Source organism: Heteronotia binoei, chromosome 19 (genome assembly GCF_032191835.1).
Source record: "Heteronotia binoei isolate CCM8104 ecotype False Entrance Well chromosome 19, APGP_CSIRO_Hbin_v1, whole genome shotgun sequence".
NCBI classification, from domain to species: Eukaryota; Metazoa; Chordata; class Lepidosauria; order Squamata; family Gekkonidae; genus Heteronotia; species Heteronotia binoei.
Window position 1 is genome coordinate 16,310,521 of NC_083241.1, and position 20,795 is coordinate 16,331,315.

A 20,795-nucleotide genomic window follows, 5' to 3' on the forward strand; every position below is an offset into this window, starting at 1 on the left:
AGAAGGGGAGTCTTCCATTCAGATGACCCATGCAATCAAGTCAAGGTGCATGCCAAACAGAACAGTGTTCCAGAGCATCATGTACCAGTTTTGTGATCCATGTCTTCCCACAAAGGGCTGTATCAAGACAAAGGGAAAGCAAAGATGAAGCAGTCCCTTTGCAGGTTTTATTGAACTGTACCAGAACTTCTCATGTGAGGTCCTGTAGGACTCTGAGGTCCAGCAATGTCTCACCTTAGTGACCTCTGGAGGGACTGTGGTTTAGCATTGACTGCAGGTAGGAACTTCACCTGAAGTGCTGAACAGGGGTGTGAGGATGCATACGAACAAGTTAGTTTGTATGTTTAATGGAGATGCCAATAATGAAACCAAGGAGAAGCCTCAAATTATCTCTAAACCCAAAAAATCTATGTCCTCAGAAATTAGAGGAAGCACCCTGTGAGGTAGGTGGGGCTGAAAGAGCTCTCCCAGAAGCTGCCCTTTCAAGGACTGCTCTGAGATAGTTATGGCTGACCCAAGGCCACTCCAGCAGCTGCAAGTAAAGGAGTGGGGAATCAAACCCAGTTCTCCCAGAGAAGAGTTTGCACACTTAACCACTACACCAAACTGGCTCTCAGCTCTTAAGAGAAGACAAGACTCATTGGAAAATGCAATGATGCTAGAAAGAGCTTGAGGAAGCAGGAAATGAGGAGGACCTGACATGAGATGTGTATGTATGTCTTTTAAGTGCCATCAAATTGCTTCAGTTTTATGGTAACCATTTAAGTTACTGTCCTCCAAAACATCCTGTCTCATGATGCCAGCTTCTAGTGGGATCTGGGGATTCTTCGGAATTACAGTTAATCTCCAGACTACAGAGATCAGTGCCCCTGGAGAACATGGATGTTTTGGAGGGTGGGCTCTATGCACTGTATCCCACTGAGGTCCTTGTCCTCCCCAGGCTCCACCCCCAAACCCCCAGGAGATTCCCAACCTGGATCTGGAAACCCTACCACCCCCCTCCCCTGCTGGGGGCCAGGAGGACCTGGCAACCCTCATCCTATCCTTAACAGCCTAGCTCAGGCCTTGCAGACCGAGGGCCATGTCTTCTTCCTTTATTGAGGTGTGGAATGAGATGGAATCTGTCTTTTCCTGACGCCTTCAGCTTTTCATAGCATCACTGTCTTTTCCTATCTTCTCAGGTGACCAAAGTATGAAAGCCTCAGTTTAGTCATTTTAGTTTCTATGGAGAGTTCAGGCTTGAGATGGAACAACTCCATCAAGGAAGCCAGGGCCTTCACTTGGCAAGACCTGAGCAAGGCTGTTAAGAATTGGACCTTTTGGAAGTCATTAAGTCATAGAGCCACCCTAAATCAGAAGAGACTTTACATCACATGACATGCATGCGTCATTCTTCTCCCTCCATTCTATCGTCTCTTAAAAAAACGTCTTCCCCCAAATCATCCAGCAAGCTTGATACCTGAGTGGGGATTTGAACTTGAGGTGCTGTGGTTCTCGAACAACCAGGCCTCAGATTCAGCAGGAGTTCACAGGAGCACAGCTCCTGAACCTTTTTGAGGGTTCCCCCTCTTCCTCCTCACCTACCTTGTCCACTGAATAGTAGATGCAGCTGCATAACAATTCCTGGATTAAGAGAGCAGGCAGCCAGTCAGCCACCAGGGGCTTTGCCACGCCCCCAGCAGCCCTCATTAACCCCTGGAGAAGCCTGCGCCACCCTTTCTCCACTTCTTATGTGATTTTGGGAGGCGGGTGGCTTGTTGGTCTTTTGAGTGGGGGGGGAGGGTGGCGGGCCAGGAGAACCCCAGGCGAGCAAGGTCTGCTTGGACTGCATGTCTTGCACATCTCACATGGACAAGCATGTCTTGCTCGCCCAGAGGTCTCCTTGCATCAGGTTGCTTTTGGCTGGAGGGGCAGCATATGCTAATGAGTTATGCTAATGAGCTCCACCACCTATTTTTCTGCAAAATGACCCCTGAGCACAACCATTAGATCACACTGGTTCTCCATGTTTGTGAAGAGTGGGAGAGTATAATTTAGAAACGGACAATGGGAAAACGTAAAGTGTTACAGAGTCACCCCTGCCCCCTTACCACACTGGCTGATGTTCATCTCCTGTATGGACATTCGGTTGCCTTCCCCGTTCATGCACCGCAAATCTTGGCTCTGCAAATTCGCTTCCCCTTTCTCCTGCCAAAGCTGGATCCAGCGAATATCACAGCTGCAGTTAAAAAGGTTCCGTTCTAATCTCCTACACAGGGAGAAAGAAAAGCCATGAAAAAAACAGAAAGGTGACAAGAAGGCAGCATATAAATGTGTTCTTGTGGATGGAATGGAATTACTCTGCTGACAGGGAGCTGGGGGAGGAGCTGAGGAGAGGCCAAGAATGTGAATGAAGCCAAATGCATGGGAAATGGTGCATGTTCAGCAGGACATACTTTTCTTTTTTAAAGGGAAGAACAGAGGATTCCTGAACCATCAGTTCTATATCAACTGGGAATTCTAAAATCCCAGCAGAAATGCAGACATGCATTTTGGAAGCATTCAGGAGGGGTGGGGGGAGAATGACTTCCAATTGATCAGTTGTCCAGGTTAACTTTAAAGCAGTATATTTCACCTTAGCATGACTCTCTAATCTCACTTCTAGATGGATGGATGGATGGATGGATGGATGGATGGATGGATGGATGGATGGATGGATGGATGGATGGATGAGAGAGAGAGGGAGGGGGATGGATAATAGATAGATAGATAGATAGATAGATAGATAGATAGATAGATAGATAGATAGATAGATAGATAGATGATTGATAGATAGATCGATCGATCCAAAGGGACCTGTTGAGGCTGGGTGAGTGGGCGTCAACGTGGCAGATGCAGTTCAGTGTGGCCAAGTGCAAAGCATTGCACATTGGGGCCAAGAATCCCAGCTACAAATACAAGTTGATGGGGTGTGAACTGGCAGAGACTGACCATCTTGGGGTCATGGTAGATAACTCACTGAAAACGTCAAGACAGTGTGCATTTGCAATAAAAAAGGCCAACGCCATGCTGGGAATTATTAGGAAGGGAATTGAAAACAAATCAGCCAGTATCATAATGCCCCTGTATAAATCGATGGTGCGGTCTCATTTGGAGTACTGTGTGCAGTTCTGGTCGCCGCACCTCAAAAAGGATATTATAGCATTGGAGAAAGTCCAGAAAAGGGCAAGAATGATTAAAGGGCTGGAACACTTTCCCTATGAAGAAAGGTTGAAACGCTTGGGACTCTTTAGCTTGGAGTAACGTCGACTGCGGGGTGACATGATAGAGGTTTACAAGATAATGCATGGGATGGAGAAAGTAGAGAAAGAGGTATTTTTCTCCCTTTCTCACAATACAAGAACTTGTGGGCATTCGATAAAATTGCTGAGCAGACAGGTTAAAACGGATAAAAGGAAGTACTTCTTCACCCAAAGGGTGATTAACATCTGGAATTCACTGCCACAGGAGGTGGTGGCAGCCACAAGTATGGCCACCTTCAAGAGGGGTTTAAATAAAAATATGGAGCAGAGGTCCATCAGTGGCTATTAGCCACAGTGTGTGTGTGTGTGTATATAAATTTTTTGGCCACTGTGTGACACAGAGTGTTGGACTGGATGGGCCATTGGCCTGATCCAACATGGCTTCTCTTATGTTCTTATGTAGATAGATAGATAGATAGATAGATAGATAGATAGATAGATAGATAGATAGATGATAGATAGATAGATAGATAGATAGATAGATAGATAGATAGATAGATAGATAGATAGATAGATAGATAGATAGATAGATGGAGAGAGAAAGATTGGATTTCTCCCCACCCTGCACTCCGAATCTCAGAATATCAGAGCGGCTCCTTTATCTTCCTCCCCCACGACAGACACCCTGTGAGGTGGGTGGGGCTGAGAGAGCTCTCCCAGAAGCTGCCCTTTCAAGGACACTGATTTGGGCTTTATGTCCTCTTAAACAAACTTCATCCTGTATGTTCAGCTGACATGACCACCTGGCAGTGTTGCAACTCCCCATTGTTGCGTCTCTGTAAAAATGGGCAACCTTGAGGCCTGCCTTACAGGTCAAGGAGCTGCAGGTCTGGAATTGGTTCCACACTCCAGAGAACAAGCAGAAGTTCTACACAATGCCTGAGCAGCACTTTGTTCTTACAAATTTGTAGCGTTTCCAGTGTGTGCACGTGAACACACACAACAACAATCCCATTCTGTATATTCAATAACGTGAGTCACCTCTCCAAAAAGAAATATACATCAAATTTCTGGGAGGATGGAAATAGACCAAATCATGGCATTGGTTCTTGTACCTGGGATGAGAGACCCTGAAACCCCCAACTACAGCAAAAGATTCCTATTACTGTTCATCATACTTCAGCCCTTCTTCTACAAGGTAAGTGGAGCTGAAGCCACCAGCCAGACAAATAGCTTCTTGTGTATGAGCGTCAATGTGGTTTATCTGTATTTTAACCCCTGGACCACTTACAAAATTAATTACACTGAAATCATTTTACATATTTCCAAGAAGGCTTTATCAAAGTGCCTTGTTTTAGATACTGAAAGGAGTGAAAGCTAGCGCACCATTTAATAATCAAAAGCCATCATTCATGGGTAGAAGAAATATATATATATATATATGTGTGTGTGTGTGTGTGTGTGTGTACACACACATATATTGGCCACTGTGTGACACAGAGTGTTGTACTGGATGGGCCATTGGCCTGATCCAACATGGCTTCTCTTATGTTCTTATCTCACCCCCCCCCCTACAATATGAGGATAATAATACTGGGCAACTTTGCAGGGCTGTGGTACGAAGAGCAAGTAGAACATGTGCATGAAGTGCTCATGGCATAGAACATGCTATAGAAATGCTTTCAGAACAACCCCCATTCATTGTTATTTCCTTAGGCCCAGAGCAGAGGTGGGGACAGAGACCAGTGGGCCTGAAGCAAGGGCAAGAAACAAATGCCTTGCGTTTAGAATGAGGGCAAAGGCATCATCTTTCGATCTACCTGGGACATTCTATTATCCTGCCCTTCTAAGTTGCTCACAGTGTCAAGTCTGTCTATAACTCTGGCTCAAGCACAGAGCATGCTGGGTAGAACCAAAGTATAACCAAATGTTGCTAGCTCATCCTCTCCTGTTTCCCCCCTCCCTTTAGGGATCCGGTCCTGCTTTGAAATGGTAATGTGTGAAAGTTTTATCTGTGCCTTCTCAGCCCAGGCTTGGGGGGGGGGGGAGGAAGGAGCCAAACGGGCCTCTAATCAACATGAGAATGTATTTGTAACATCTATGTGTGAATGTCCTCTGCACAATTCCCCCCTCCCGTAGGAATCCTTTTGAAGTGTACCTTATATGCAATGTATCTACTGTATGTTCTTTAGTCTTTTCAAGACCTGGCTATGCCACAAGTATCAGTATCAATAAAATAGAGTCTTTGTATCCACACTGACTCATCATTGAATCTGCAGACTTGACACACAGCAGCATGCATAGTCCTTCTACCCTCGTCTGATCCTCACAAGAACCCTTTGATGGTTGGTTAGGCTGAGAGGAAGTGATGAGATCAAGGTCACCTAGTGCAGATTTGAACTAGCCCAACACTTTTAACCATTACGCTACATCAGCTGTTTTGGAGCTGTTTTTGGAGGATATATATATTATATATATATATATATATATATATATATATATATATATATATATATATATATATATATATATATATATATATATATATATATATATATATATATATATATATATATAATGTGCCTTTCTCTGGTCTCAAGGCAAGTACCTCTCTATCCTCTGCTTCTAATGCATCAACCACTGACACATTCCATCTCTCCATTATACGCTCTTTTCTCCCCAAGTGAAACCTTCAGTCCAAGCCACAAACTGTCTCTGGAGGGACAGCATATACATTCTCTGCATACATATTCCTTGTACTGCACATTTCACTTGATTTGAACTGCAAAGTCACCTTGAGAGCCCATCTGGCATCAAAATAAATAAATAACTGCAACAACAGCACACCAGAATCAAAGTAGCATTTTTTAAAAGCACCCTGAATGTGTCTTTTGGGCCCAGGCTAGCCCAACCTCATCAGATCTTGGAAGCTAAGCAGGCTCCACACAGGTTAGTACTTGGATGGGAGACCACCAAGGAAGTCCAGGATTGCTTCAAGGAGGCAGGCAGTAGCACACCACTCCTATTGACTCTTGCCTTGAAAACCCCATAAGGGGTCACCATAAGTCAGCTGCGACTTGACAGCACTGTCCACCACCAAATGGTGGCAGATGAGGTTCAATGTGGCCAAGTGCAAAGTAATGCACATTGGGGCCAAGAATCCCAGCTACAAATACAAGTTGATGGGGTGTGAACTAGCAGAGACTGACCAAGAGAGAGATCTTGGGGTCGTGGTCGATAACTCACTGAAAATGTCAAGACAGTGTGCGATTGCAATAAAAAAGGCCAATGCCATGCTGGGAATTATTAGGAAAACAAATCAGCCAGTATCATAATGCCCCTGTATAAATCGATGGTGCGGTTTCATTTGGAATACTGTGTACAATTCTGGGCACCGCACCTCAAAAAGGATATTATAGCATTGGAAAAAGCCCAGAAAAAGGCAACTAGAATGATTAAAAGTTTGGAACACTTTCCCTATGAAGAAAGGTTAAAACGCTTGGGGCTCTTTAGCTTGGAGAAACGTCGACTGTGGGGTGACATGACAGAGGTTAACAAGAATATGCATGGGATGGAGAAAGTAAAGAAAGAAGTCCTTTTCTTCCTTTCTCACAATACAAGAACTCATGGGCATTCAATGAAATTGCTGAGCAGTCAGGTTAGAACGGATAAAAGGAAATATTTCTTCACTCAAAGGGTGATTAACATGTGGAATTCACCGCCACAGGAGATGGTGGCGGCTACAAGCATAGCCGGCTTTAAGAGGGGATTGGATAAAAGAGGGGATTGGATAAAAATATGGAGCAGAGGTCCATCAGTGGCTATTAGCCACAGTATATATATATGTGTGTGCGTATATTGGCCACTGTGTGACACAGAGTGTTGGACTGGATGGGCCATTGGCCTGATCCAACATGGCTTCTCTTATGTTCTTATGTTCAAATGCATACTTATTTATTTTATTTAGTGGACTTAGTGGACTTATATCCCGCCCTTCTCACTGAAGTGTCTCAGGGCGGGATATAAGTCAGATCACAGCCCATTGATTCACCAGCTGAGCAAACCAGCTGCAGCAGGCAGCCCTTCCCAACTGTGGGGCCATGGCAAGGGACCATAAGCAGAGAAAGGAAGCAGAAGAGGGTTCATGGCAGCCAGTTAAACTCAGACAGTCGCTTTCCTCCAAACTTGTGGCTGGGTTTTCTTTCTCTGCTTCCTTGGTGCTTGTGGGGGTAAGCAAGGACACAGAACGAAGCTTGCACACTGCGCATCCCACTTCTCTTTGCCCACACACGCTCCATGCAGTCAGGGCTTCACGCATCTGCTCCGAGTCCCTTCTGTCCAGGGAGCCTCATCCTGCTTTTTAATTGAGTAAATGTCGTTCTGGATACACGAGACTCCATTGACCCAGCTGGGCAGGGCAGATGGAGTTCCTGCTTTTTAATGTACTCTGTTTAAAAGACACATGTATTTTATATACTGATAATTTTTATTATTATTGATTTTGCAAAATGATTAGCCACGCTGTTTTTTTTCTACTTTCAACAGGACTGCAAGTTCCCTGACGAGTCATTAGGCAGAGAGCTCCCTAGAGGGAACATTAAACCGAAGCAGGCTGCCTGCATGCAGAGAGAGGCCAAAGTAGGAAATAAGGCGCTTATAAAAACCTGTAAACTGGAGAAGGTTTAAGGCAGAAACCACTGGCACCCCAGCAGAGAGAGCAAGAGTGTGAGAGAGATTTGTGTGTGTGTAGGAATGGGGCAAGGGAAATATACAGGAGAGGTGCAGGAAGATTGGAGGTGGGCGAATGTTGTCTCCATCTTCAAGAAGGGGAAAAAAGAGGATCCGGGTAACTATTGACCCGTCAGCTTGATGTCTATACCTGGAAATAATCAGTCGGTCCTGGAACATTTAGAAAGAATGGATGTGATTACTAAGAGTCAGCATGGCTTTCTCAAGAACAAGTCATGTCAGACTAACCTGATCTCTTTTTTTGAGAAAGTGACTACCTTGCTGGATCAGAGGAATGCTGTAGACATCGTTTATCTTGATTTCAGTAAGGCTTTTGATAAGGTTCCACATACTATCCTTGTTGACAAGTTGGTACAATGCGGTCTGGATCCTGTTACTGTTAGGTGGATCTGTAACTGGTTGACAGATCGCACCCAAAGAGTGCTTGTGAATGGTTCCTCATCTTCTTGGAGAGGAGTGGCAAGTGGAGTGCCTCAAGGATCTGTCCTGGGGCCTGTTTTGTTCAACATCATTATCAATGATTTGGATGAAGGAATAAAGGGAATGCTTATTAAATTTGCAGATGATACTAAATTGGGAGGGGTTGCAAACACAGAAGAAGACAGAAACAGGATGACCTTGACAGGCTGGATAACTGGGCTAAAATCAATAAAATGAATTTTAACAGGGATAAATGTAAAGTTCTGCATTTAGGTAGGAAAAATCCAATGCATGGTTATAGGATAGGGGAGACTTGTCTTAGCAGTAATATGTGCAAAACGGATCTAGGGGTTTTAGTGGATCATATGCGAACATGAGTCAACAGTGTGATGCAGTGGCTAAAAAGGCAAATGAAATTTTGGGCTGTACCAACAGAAGTATAGTGTCCAGTTCTTGTGATGTGATGGTATCACTTTACTCTGCTCTGGTAAGACCTCACCAGGAGTATTGTGTTCAGTTTTGGGCAGAAGGATATAGACAAGCTGGAACGGGTCCAGAGGAGGGTGACGAAGATGGTGAGGGGTCTGGAGACCAAGTCCTATGAGGAAAGGTTGAAAGAGCTGGGGATGTTTAGCCTGGAGAGGAGGCGGCTGAGAGGTGATATGATCACCATCTTCAAGTACTTGAAGAGCTGTCATATAAAGGATGGTGTGGAATTGTTTTCTGTGGCCCCAGAAGGTAGGACCAGAACCAATGGGTTGAAATTAAATCAAAAGAGTTTCTGGCTCAACATTAGGAAGAACTTCCTGAGAGCGATTCTTCAGTGGAACAGGCTTCCTCGGGAGGTGGTGGGCTCTCCTTCCTTGGAGGTTTTTAAACAGAGGCTAGATGGCCATCTGACAGCAATGAAGATCCTGTGAATTTAGGGGGTGGTGTTTGTGAGTTTCCTGCATTGCACAGGGGTTGGACTAGATGACCCTAGAGGTCCCTTCCAACTCTATGATTCTGTTCTATTCTATTCTAAAATCCTGTGAATTTAGGGGGAGGTGTTTGTGAAGTTTCCTACATTGTGCAGGAGGTTGGACTAGAAGACGCTGGAGGCCCCTTATAACTCTATGATTCTATGAAAAGCACTGGCAATGATTTCTGGGAATTCTCTTTCTCTTAGCACCCTGACAGTAGTGACAAGCACAAATCCTTTAAGTCTGACTGTAAGTCTAAAGGCACACACGCAACCACTGAATGTCAAGTCGACGGATTCAAGAATGAGTCAAAGTTGGTACTAAGACTACATTTATTGATAACCAGTACTCTGGGGCAAGCCTCCAGCTTGCTAAGAATGAAACCAATACATTGATACATGAGTTTTAAGATACACTTCAAAAACATTCCTACGGGGTAGGGGGGGGGTTCAGGAGGAAACATTCACATGTAACTACCAGATACTTTCTCAGGCGATAGCTGGCTGTTTGTCCTTGTATTATCATGCAAGGCTTACTCCCACCTCAGGCCCTGAGAAGGCGCCGACTATTTCTTTCACACCAGTTGCATATCACAATAAGAAAGGGGGAGGGGAAGTAGCTAAGGGTAGAACATTAGCAGCAGTGGATCCATTATGATTTTAACCAGACCTGATACTTGGGCCAAGATCCCCCAGTCTTTATTCAGAATCAGTCGATCTTGACACTGATCACAAAGGTCGGAGAGTGAGGACAGCCAATCTGAAAGCAACTTGTGCTGATTCTATGCACCAAATAAGAAACAAACCCAGAGGCAGAAATTTCATAAGATTAGATAGAATGCTCTTGACCCCTCCTGAACTTCGCTCAGATGGTGTCTTGCAATACCACCCTTCTAGCTACAACATTGGCGGTGCTAGAGAGCAAGTGAACTGCCTCCTGCCCATGATGAAACAGGGCTTAAAATTCCGTGGGTCCTTTCGGTTTGCTTCAAAACTCACACAGCTGCTGATCAGCCAGGAATAGTCTCTCCCACCCCACCCCCCTGGGAATTAAGGAACTCTCCTATTTGCTTCTCTGGGGTGCAGGAGATGAACCAAGTGCTCTTCCGATGTGGCACCTCAGTCTGTGCCAAAAGATTTCCTCGAAATCAGGGCGAGGAGATCTGCCATCACAGCACTTCAGGGGTAGGAGTAATAAAGCGCAACCTCTCCAGATCATTCTTAATGCATGAATCTCTGCCATGAATAATATAAGAGCAGCGTGCCTCAGGGTGGACTTTACCAATGGCCTGCTCCAGCAGTGTCAATGATGTAATGTGTCCTAATCGTAATGCCCAAGGGGGCTTTTGTGCAAATTAACTCCCACCATTTACTGGACATGCAACACGGCACCAGCTTGCTGGCATTTTGCCACTTTAATGGACTTGGTGAGGGTTGACTTTCTTTCTTTTCAAAACCTAGATACTGGCTTCCTCGTGCCTATGACTCGGTTGGCAGAATTCCTAGGCTGCTGCAGCTTTCTGTGCCTCCTGGCCTTGAGGACATTCCGTCTGGAGGAAGACCCCGCGAAACAGACATGAATGGTAACCCTCACCTTGAAAGCTAAGCTGGGTTGGCCCTGGTTAGCAGTTGGATGGGAGACCATCCCAGGTCACTGTTCAGAGGAAGGCAATACCAAATCATCTCCATTAGTCTCTTGCCTTGAAAATGCTCTGCAGTCACCAAAAATTGGCACTTCACACACGTGCACACAAACCCACACACACACAGAGCTCTCAACTCACCTCATCTATGATCCTCTCCAGGGGTCATTTCATAAAAAAAGAGGTGCTGGAGCTCATTAGCACAACTCATTTGCATATGCCACACACCCCTGACATCACCGGAAGGTGTACTCAATTATATCAGCTCAGCATCTAACTTAAATGCTTCTTGAATTAGAATTGTCCTAATAAAACATAATAACTAAACCATATAAATTATAATTCAAGCATATTACTCCCATCGTACTTTTAAAATTACTTTCTCCTGTGTGGCCACACAACGGCATGATGAAGATTTCCATCTGTCGGCTTTATATGTTTTGGTTATTTTTTTTCTTGGGGGGGGAGGGGATATTAGAAACTTGGTCAAATCTAAGAGTTCAGCAAAATTCTCATGGTGGTTTATACAACAAAACCCAGAAGCAAGGTGGTTTTTTTTTTGGAGGGGGGGGCAGGGTAAGAAAGAAAGAGCACAATAAAATGTAGAGGTTCCAGAGCTCCACTCCTGTGAGCTCCTGCCCAAAATGAGGCCCAATCCTCTCCAGAGGCCTAGAAAAGTATTGGAAGTGTGAATGACATTTACCAAGGCTTTCTTCTGTAGAAAAAGCCCAGCATGAACTCATTTGCATACCAGGCCACACCCCCTGATGCCAAGCCTGCCGGAACTGCATACCTGTGCATTCCTGCTAAAAAAAAAAAAAAGCCCTGATGTGTACACTGGTGAGAGGCCACAGCACAGTGGGATAAAGCCTATGGACTGGACATACTTGGCATTAGGATCTGTTGATGCGAATGACTTGTGACCGTGGAGGGCTGCAGGCCATCAGAGTAGATGAGACATAGCTTGAAAAGCCCAGGGTTCAACTCAGTAGAAAGTAGTTTTAATTTTGACAAAGGCCATGGATCAGTGGTGGAGCATCTGCTTCAGGTGCTGAAAATCCCAGGTTCAGTTCCTGGCATGTACAGTTAAAGAGACTGTCAGAACTTGTATCTGTTATGTATGCTGAGCTTGGTAATGTTAGCCTAACTGACTCCATTTTGTAACTGTATACTAATCCCATGTCCTTGTAGCTAGGGCCACTAACTAAATGCTTTGCATTTCAAACAAACTGTAACCACTGAAGGGTGGCAGATAGTCTCTGGAAAACATCTGCAGGTGTCCTTTGAAGCTGACCGACCAGAGCATCACAGCACGACTCCTTCCCCCTTTTCGGAGATAAGGGACCTTGGGAACAGACAACTGTCTCCCAGAGTGTGAGAAATGGTTTTATTGTTTCAGTAACAACTGCATAAAAAATGTATCAATCGCTGAGCCTGTTATCAGAATCAACTTGTGCCTTCCCTGAACGCAGTTCTCAATAAATGCCTTATACTTTTGCAACAAAGTAATGGGCCTCGTTTGAAGTTCTTCAAGTTCTGACATTTTGACTCTGATCCATTTTTGGAGCTTATCCGAACTGGCAACTTAGCTGAATGGCAGCAAAGGCTCCAGATAATGGAGAGCCCAGCACCCCAACAAGGGAGCGACCGATCGAGCCAGGAGTTACGGTAGTGAGGCACAAGGCGAAGGAACAAGCGCACTTCTCCACGTTCGTCTTTTCCCCGAGGACCTGGAGCCCACGAAAGTCAACCACGCTCATGGACGCGGTGGACGAGCGCTACAAGGTGTTGGTGACGGGCACCGGGACCGAGGCCGGGCAAGACCCCTAGAGAGAGGAGGGCCCGATCCCGCGACGGGAGGACTATGCCCAGATGCTACACAACGAGCTGTTCCAGTGGGTGAGAGAGATCCACGATGAGGTCCATGAGAGTCACGTGCAACTCGCCGGGAAATGCACCGGCAGATGGACGCCATCCAGGAGCAGATCCGGGCGTTACAGGGAGCTGGAGCGCCCGGCGGAGGGGCGCCGGCCGGACCCCCCAGCGGAGCACCGGGCCAACCGATGGCGCCGCCCAACGGGGGTCCGGGCCAGCCGGGGGCGCCCGATGGCGGAGTACCGGGTCAGCCAGCGGCCCCGCCCAGTGATGGGGGGCCCCGCCGGACCACTGGGGGAGCCCCCGGCGGTCAACCAGCGGAACCCCCGGCAGGGCAGCTGCCGGCGCAACCGGCGGGGCCGCCGCCGGGGCCGGGCCCGGCACCGGTGGGCCCGGCAGTACCGGGCGCCCCGGGAGCCAGAGAGGGGGCGTGAAACCGGGAACTTCAGATCACCTTCGACGGGGACGCAGAGGAGGTGGAGTACTTCACAATCCAATGCAACAACTTCATGACCCATTGGGGAGCGAACTTCCCGTCGGAGGCGAGCCGAGTGGACCACATAGCCTCCAAACTAAAAGGGGCCGCAAGAAGATGGTATGTGGGACTGTACACCGGGAGGAAACCGGAGCTGGCGACCGTGGCAGAGTTCCTCCAGGCGATGCTGCGGCAGTACGGCAACCCACTGAAAGAGGAGAAAGCCATAGAGGCCCTCCAGAGGATCGAGCAGGGGAATCGCACCATCCGGGAGTACGCCACCGAATTCATGGCGCACTGCCCCGCGGTGAGAGGCTGGAGCGAGCTGATGAAGTACACCGCGTTCAAGAACGCCAACATCCTCGACCGGTGCTACCATCAAGGGAGGCCCGACACCCTGGTTGGCTGGATCCAACTCGCCGGTGAAGTGGAGATGAACCTACAACACATAGGAATTCGCCGCCAGCAGCAACTAGTGAAGAAAGGGGGAAGACCGAGCCCCTCCATCGCCAAACCCGAGGGGAAGAAACCCTCGGCGACCCTGGCACCACCAGGGCCGCCGGGCGGAAGAAGGTGCTTTCGATGCGGGGACCCGGGGCACTTAGCCACTAACTGTCCGGAAAAGCAGCGGCTTGCGACACCACCCCCCAAGCCGTTCGTGCCAACCCCAAAGAAAGGAGGGGGACGGGCAAAGGAGCCCAGTCGGGGCGCCGTCGCCACATCCATGGCGATTGACGAGGATGTTATAACTATCGAGGAGTCGAGTGAAGAGTCCTGGGATCCCGAGCTGGCGGGAAACGGCAGCGACCTGCTTTAATGGGTGCCACGAAGCAGGTCCAAGAAGCGACGGCACCAATGACGGTGAGAATAACCGGCGAGCTATTGTTTATGGCTGTGACCTTATTGAACCCTAAATTAAAACGATTCATGCACGCCCGGGCCTTAATAGACTCGGGGTGCACCAGAGACATCATCACCCCCCGCCTAGTAGAGGCCCTAGGGCTGGCTAAATCCCCTTTACCCCACCCGATCCAATTCGAGCAGATGGACGGGACGGTGATGAAGGGGGAACCCTGCACCGAGGAGACGCAGGCAGTGCCGGTGGGGACGGAGGAACACTGGGGGATAGAGACGTTTGTGATAGCCCCCTCGTCCTCGTTCGATGTAGTAGTAGGGGCAGGGTGGCTAGCGAGGCACCAGCCCGACATCCAGTGGGAAGCACAGATTGTCAACTTCCCAGACTGGAGGTGCGAGCACCACCACTGGTGGAGAGAATGGGGACCCAAGCCCCCGCCGCAAAACGAGAGACTATGCCTGACTATAGAGGAAGTTAAGTCAATCCCCAGGGAGTACCGGGACTTGAAACGGGCGTTTAGTGAGGAGGAGGCCAACGAGCTACCCCCGCACCGCCCCACTGACTGTGCTATTGAGCTGATCCCCGGGCAAGAGCTGCCAAAAGCCAAGCTCTACTCCATGGGGTGGGCAGAGAAGGCGAAACTAAAGAAATTCATAGACAAAAACCTGAAACGGGGCTTCATCCGCCCCGCCACCGCACCACACGCGGCCCCGGTCCTATTCCGGAAGAAGAAGGACGGGAGCCTGAGACTTTGCACCGATTTTCGCGGGATAAACGGGATTTCTATGTCCAATGCTTACCCGATCCCGCTCATAAAAGATTTACTTAGCACGGTGGCAGAGGGCAAAGTGTTCACAAAACTCGACCTCCGAGATGCATATTTTAGAGTACGAATCAAGGAAGGGGACAAGTGGAAAACGGCGTTTAACACCCCCATGGGACAGTTCGAATACCTGGTGATGTCGTTCAAGCTACAAGGGGCACCAGGAGTGTTTATGAACTTTATAAATGAAGTGCTAAGGGAGTACCTGTACAAGGGGGTGGTGGTGTACCTGGATGACATCATTATTTATTCAAAAGACTTAGAATCTCATGTACCCCTGGTGAGAAAAGTACTAACCACCTTGTACCAGAACAAACTGTATGCCAAACTGACCAAGTGCGAGTTCCACCAAACGGAACTAGATTACCTAGGGTTCCGGGTGTCGGGGGAGGGACTGGCGATGGACCCAGCCAAAATTCAAGCAGTACTAGATTGGGAAGCACCCCGAACCCGACGGCAGCTACAATCTTTCTTGGGGTTCGCAAATTTCTACCGCAGGTTCATAAAAGGGTTCGCCAGGGTCATGCTGCCCCTCACTGAACTCCTCAAAACCAAGGGAAAGGGGGAGGAGGCCAAGAAGCCCAGAGCCCGCCTAGACTGGTCGCCCAAATGTCAGGCAGTGTTCGATGAGTTAAAGAGGCTGTTCACGAGCGAACCCGTACTAGCCCACCCCAACGAACTTAAGCCGTTCGTGGTGCAATGCGACGCCTCCGACGTCGCCGTTGGGGCAATACTGATGCAAAGGGACGAGGAGGGGGGATTGAAGCCGTGCGCATACATCTCCCGCAAATTTTCAAATGAACAGCGGAATTGGTCAGTGTGGGACAAGGAAGCATTCGCCGTCACCTTCGCCCTGAAAACATGGCGATCGTGGCTAGAAGGTGCGCGGGTCCCCTTTGAAATCTGGACCGATCACAAAAACCTTGAAGCGCTGACCGGCCAGCGCAAGCTCACAGCCAAGCAAATCCGGCGGGCGGGGTTTTTCGCCAAATTTGACTTCGTACTGAGGCATATCCCCGGAACCAGAAATGTTTTGGCCGACGCCCTCTCCCGCATGCCTCAGCACGAGAGTCAGAGGGAGGAGGTGATAGACTCGCTCATCCCCCCGTCCCAGGTGGCGGGGGGGGGGTCACTACCCGGTCCGGGAAGAAAACAGGAGCCCCGGAACCGAGAGAAAAGGAGCGCCTGGTGGCCGAGTCAGAAGCAGAGGGAGGAGAAAGACCAGAGGGCGTGGAAAAGGGGGAGGAGGGACTCTGGTATTACAACGGGAAGATATACGTGCCAAAATGCTTAAGGGGGGAAGTATTGACGCAATGCCACTCCAGCCACTTGGCGGGGCATTTCGGCTACGTAAAGACACTGCATTTAGTAACACAGCAATTCTGGTGGCCACAAATGAAAAAGGACGTTTCAGAGTTTGTAAGCTCCTGCCCCACTTGCATCATGGCCTAACGAAGGGGGGGGGGGAACCGCCTGGGCTCCTCCAACCATTGCCGACCGCCGTGAGACCGTGGGCGGTGGTCTCAATGGACTTTATAGTAGAGCTATCACCCTCCCAGGGAAAAACTGTGATCCTAGTGGTGGTAGACACCTTCTCAAAGCAGGCCCACTTCATCCCATGCAAAAAACTGCCCACGGCTAAGAAGTTGGCCCATTTGTTCTTCCACCACCTGGTCCGCCTCCACTCGTTTCCCGATAAGGTGATTAGTGACCGCAGGCCTCAGTTCGTTGCCAACTTCTGGCAGGAGTTCTGTAAAATCACAGGCATGGAGCAGGGGCTCAGCTCCACCTACCACCCCCAGACGGACAGACAGACAGAGAGGGTGAACAGGCTACTGGAGCAGTACCTCAGGTGCTATGTCAACTACCAACAGTCTAACTGGGTGGAGCTCTTACCCTTCGCGGAATATGGGTACAACAACAACCTGCACAGCTCCACCAAAACCTCCCCTTTCCAAATAGTCAATGGCTACGAGGGGAAATCCTTCCCACTCTTACCGGCGCCGTCTGGGGCCCCGGAACCGACCTCATGCCAACAGTGGTGGGAGGGGATCCGGGAGGGGTGGAAGGTGATACAGGACAATTTAGAGAGTGCGAAGGAGGACTATAAAAAACACTTCGATCGAAAGCACTCCCCCCAGTGGACTTTCAAGGAAGGGGAAAGTGTGTTTCTCTCAACTAAGAACCTTCCTCTTCACCAGACCTGTCGGAAACTGGCGTACAAGTACCTAGGCCCTTTCAAAATAAAACAGGTGATCAATGAGGTGACCGTGGAACTGGAGCTACCCAAAATGTTTAGTAAGATCCACCCTGTTTTTCATTGCAGCCTTCTTCGCAAAGATCCTGGAGCTACGTCCTGGCACCCTCGCCCTCCAGAGCCACCACCTACTCAAGTGAAGGGCCAGAGCCACCATGAGGTGCAGGAGATCCTAGACTCCAGGGTCCAGCAAGGGGTATTGTACTACCTAATAAGGTGGAAGTACTTTCCTCCTAGCTGCGACGAATGGGTCAAAGCCAGTGATGTGTGTGCCCCGCAACTGCTCAAGAAATTCCACCTACTGTACCCACACAAGCCCCGAGCGAGAGCTTAGGGGGGGCAGTATGTCAGAACTTGTATCTGTTATGTATGCTGAGCTTGGTAATGTTAGCCTAACTGACTCCATTTTGTAACTGTATACTAATCCCATGTCCTTGTAGCTAAGGCCACTAACTAAATGCTTTGCATTTCAAACAAACTGTAACCACTGAAGGGTGGCAGATAGCCTCTGGAAAACATCTGCAGGTATCCTTTGAAGCTGACTGACCAAAGCATCACAGCAGGACTCCTTCCCCCTTTTCGGAGATAAGGGACCCTGGGAACAGACAACTGTCTCCCAGAGTGTGAGAAATGGTTTTATTGTTTCAGTAACAACTGCATAAAAAATGTATCAATCGCTGAGCCTGTTATCAGAGTCAACTTGTGCCTTCCCTGAACACAGTTCTCAATAAATGCCTTATACTTTTGCGACAAAGTAATGGGCCTCGTTTAGACCAGGTGACAGGAAAGATCTCAACCTGAGACCCTGGAGAACAGCTGGCAGTCAGAGTAGACAATACTGATCTTGAGTGATGAGTGGGCTGACTCAGTAGAATTCTTGTACAAATAAGCAGGGCTTTTTGTGTAGAAAAAGCCCAGCAGGGACTCATTTGCATATTAGGCCACACCCCCTGACATCCCCTGACACTACCATTATTTCACACGGGGCTTTTTTGTAGAAAAAGATCAGCAGGAACTCATTCACATATACCCTCTGACATCACCCTTTGACATCACCATTGCTTCACACAGGGCTTTTTTGTAGAAAAAGCCCAGCAGGGACGCATTTGCATATTAGGCCACACGCCCTGACATCACTATTGTTTCACACAGAGCTTTTTTGTTAAAAAAAAGACCAGCAGGGACTCATTTCCATATTAGGCCACACCCCCTGACACTACCATTGTTTCACACAGGGCTTTTTTGTAGAAAAAGACCAGCAGGGACTCATTTCCATATTAGACCACACCCCCTGACACTACCATTGTTTCACACAGGGCTATTTTGTAGAAAAAGACCAGCGGGGACTCATCTGCATATTAGGCCACACCCCTGACGTTACCATTGTTTCACACAGGGCTTTTTTGTAGAAAAAGACCATCAGGAACTCATTCGCATATCAGGTCACAGCCTGTTTCTGCTTGTTCAAATGAGCCGCCCATCTCATCCACTCCCATCTACTCCAGCTGAAGCCAGCAAGGGTCAAGGGACCTGGTCTCAGCCCAAGGATGTGATCACCCTGGTACCACACGTTCAGTTCTATTAGCTGGATGGAATAAAGGCCCTTGCTGGGAATGTAGGGTGCAAACAAAATACCAGATTGTCTGGCCTCCATCAGCATTCCAAGGGGGATGCATTGAATGGAGCTGGCAAGCCTAACAGGGAGACAAAGAGACAGAATTACATTCAGAGCAAATGCTCTTTCTCCCCATCATAATCCTGGGCAATTTGATTGTGTGTCTAAATATAACCGGGAGATCCTTTCCCATGAGCATAGCAACTGTTTGTTACGAGATGATGCAACTTCTTCAACCCATCATTTAGCGGCAAAAGCTGGACTTTGGATGAGGCTAACGTGCAACCAGCAACTATTGTTAAGCCCTTGAAATACGTGGCAAGGTTGAAATGTCCCATGACAAAAGGAAGAAGAAAGAAATGCAGCACAGCCTGCCATGTCAGAATGACCAGGTCTACGTCAAGGCAGCCACAAAAGCAGAGCTAGAAAGCGTCTCAGTGTAGGAGGAGGTAATTCTCTTCTCATCCTGGTACCCTCTGGAAGTTAATTTCCTTCAGATGCTGCCATCTGCTTAAGAGACATCACAGAAGGGGAGCCAGAGACTGAGCTGGAAGTTTCCTTCTCAGGAGACTGATTTAGCACAGCTTATTCCTGGAAAGGGCAAGTACATTCAGATGGCATTTTAATTTGTACATTCAGATTAAAAGCACTGAGCAGCCTACTGTCTTCTTCCTGTAAGATTCCCCATAGGTAAGACAGATGGGAAGGAAAACAGAGAGAGAGAGAGAGAAGGATGATGGAGGGGAAGAGGAAAAGACCCAATCTGAATTTGTGATGCTCAAAAAAATCCTCATCTGTCAAATTTCGCCTGAGACTTGGAGATTCTATATCACTGAAAAGCAAGTTATGGCTGCTTTTCTATGTTTGCATTTGTGGCTGCCACTGCCACACCCTCTGCTTCCCAGCAGGCCAAAGGAACAGATGAGCCAATGGGGCGCGCAGCGGTCAGGCTGGGGTCTAAGAGCCCTGAAGCCCCACTCTGACCTTGGGCCAGGCACCGGCCACACTCCTTCACCTCACCCACCCACCTCACAGGAATAAAATGGAGGAGAGGAAAATCGTGTCAATTGCACTGGGTCCCCACAGGGGGATCAGGTTGGGTAGAAACGAAGCAAGCAAACAAATAAACCTGATAACTAGTTTCACCCAGCGTCAGTAAAGTCAGTAGACAAGTTGCAGAAAGAAGGCTTCATGACAGGGTTGCCAGTTCCGCCTCAGGAAATTCCTGGAAATTTGAAAGCAGTGCTTGGGGAGGGGAGGGGGTATCACTTCAGGACTTCTCTGTAGTGTACCACAGAGCTCACTTTCCAAAGCTACCATTTCCTTCAATGGTACTGATCTCTGTGGTCTGGAAAGAAGCTGTAATTCTAGGAGAACTCTAGGCCCCTCTTGGAGGCTGGTAACTCTCTGAAGATCATGGCCAGAAACATCTCCCCCCACCCCACACCCCTCCCTTAAAAACAAGCAAAGCAGCCTTATGAAGAGTTCTTGAGAACTCTGAGGCTTGCTCATAATTTTGTGCCCTTTCGGTGGGCCATTCTAAAAGGAATTGCACAGCTTCTGAGTTTTAGATTTTTTTCATTCAAACAATGTGGCTACCTGGAATCACTTACCAAAGTAGAACTGGTTATACTGAAAACCTGCATTCTTCCAGCATTGCAGTTTCAAAACGCATGTGTGTGCGCATACACACACAGATTCACAAAAGAAGAGGTCCCTAGAGATCCTTGCCAGAAGAGTTAATTTTAATTTTGTGTTTGTTTTTATCTTGTAGACGAATACAACTGAACTCTTTCACAACATACAAATGAAAACAAAACCCTTTAAAAGAATTCCCTTGGTCTGCCAACAGCCTTTGTGTACGTGTGTGTGTATATATAAGCGTAAAGGCAAAGGTTTT

The 20,795-nt window shown here is 48.0% G+C and overlaps 1 protein-coding gene across 4 annotated transcripts in view; it reads right to left on the reverse strand.

Moving 5' to 3' along the window:
* The window catches only part of NTRK3 (neurotrophic receptor tyrosine kinase 3), a 589,304-nt gene that overhangs the window by 360,193 nt on the left and 208,316 nt on the right, over positions 1–20,795 (reverse strand). For all 4 annotated transcript variants that reach the window (XM_060260076.1, XM_060260077.1, XM_060260079.1 and 1 more), the window contains exon 5: positions 2,091–2,248. In XM_060260076.1, the coding sequence (XP_060116059.1) occupies positions 2,091–2,248 (158 nt within the window). The remainder of the gene's footprint in view (positions 1–2,090; positions 2,249–20,795) is intronic.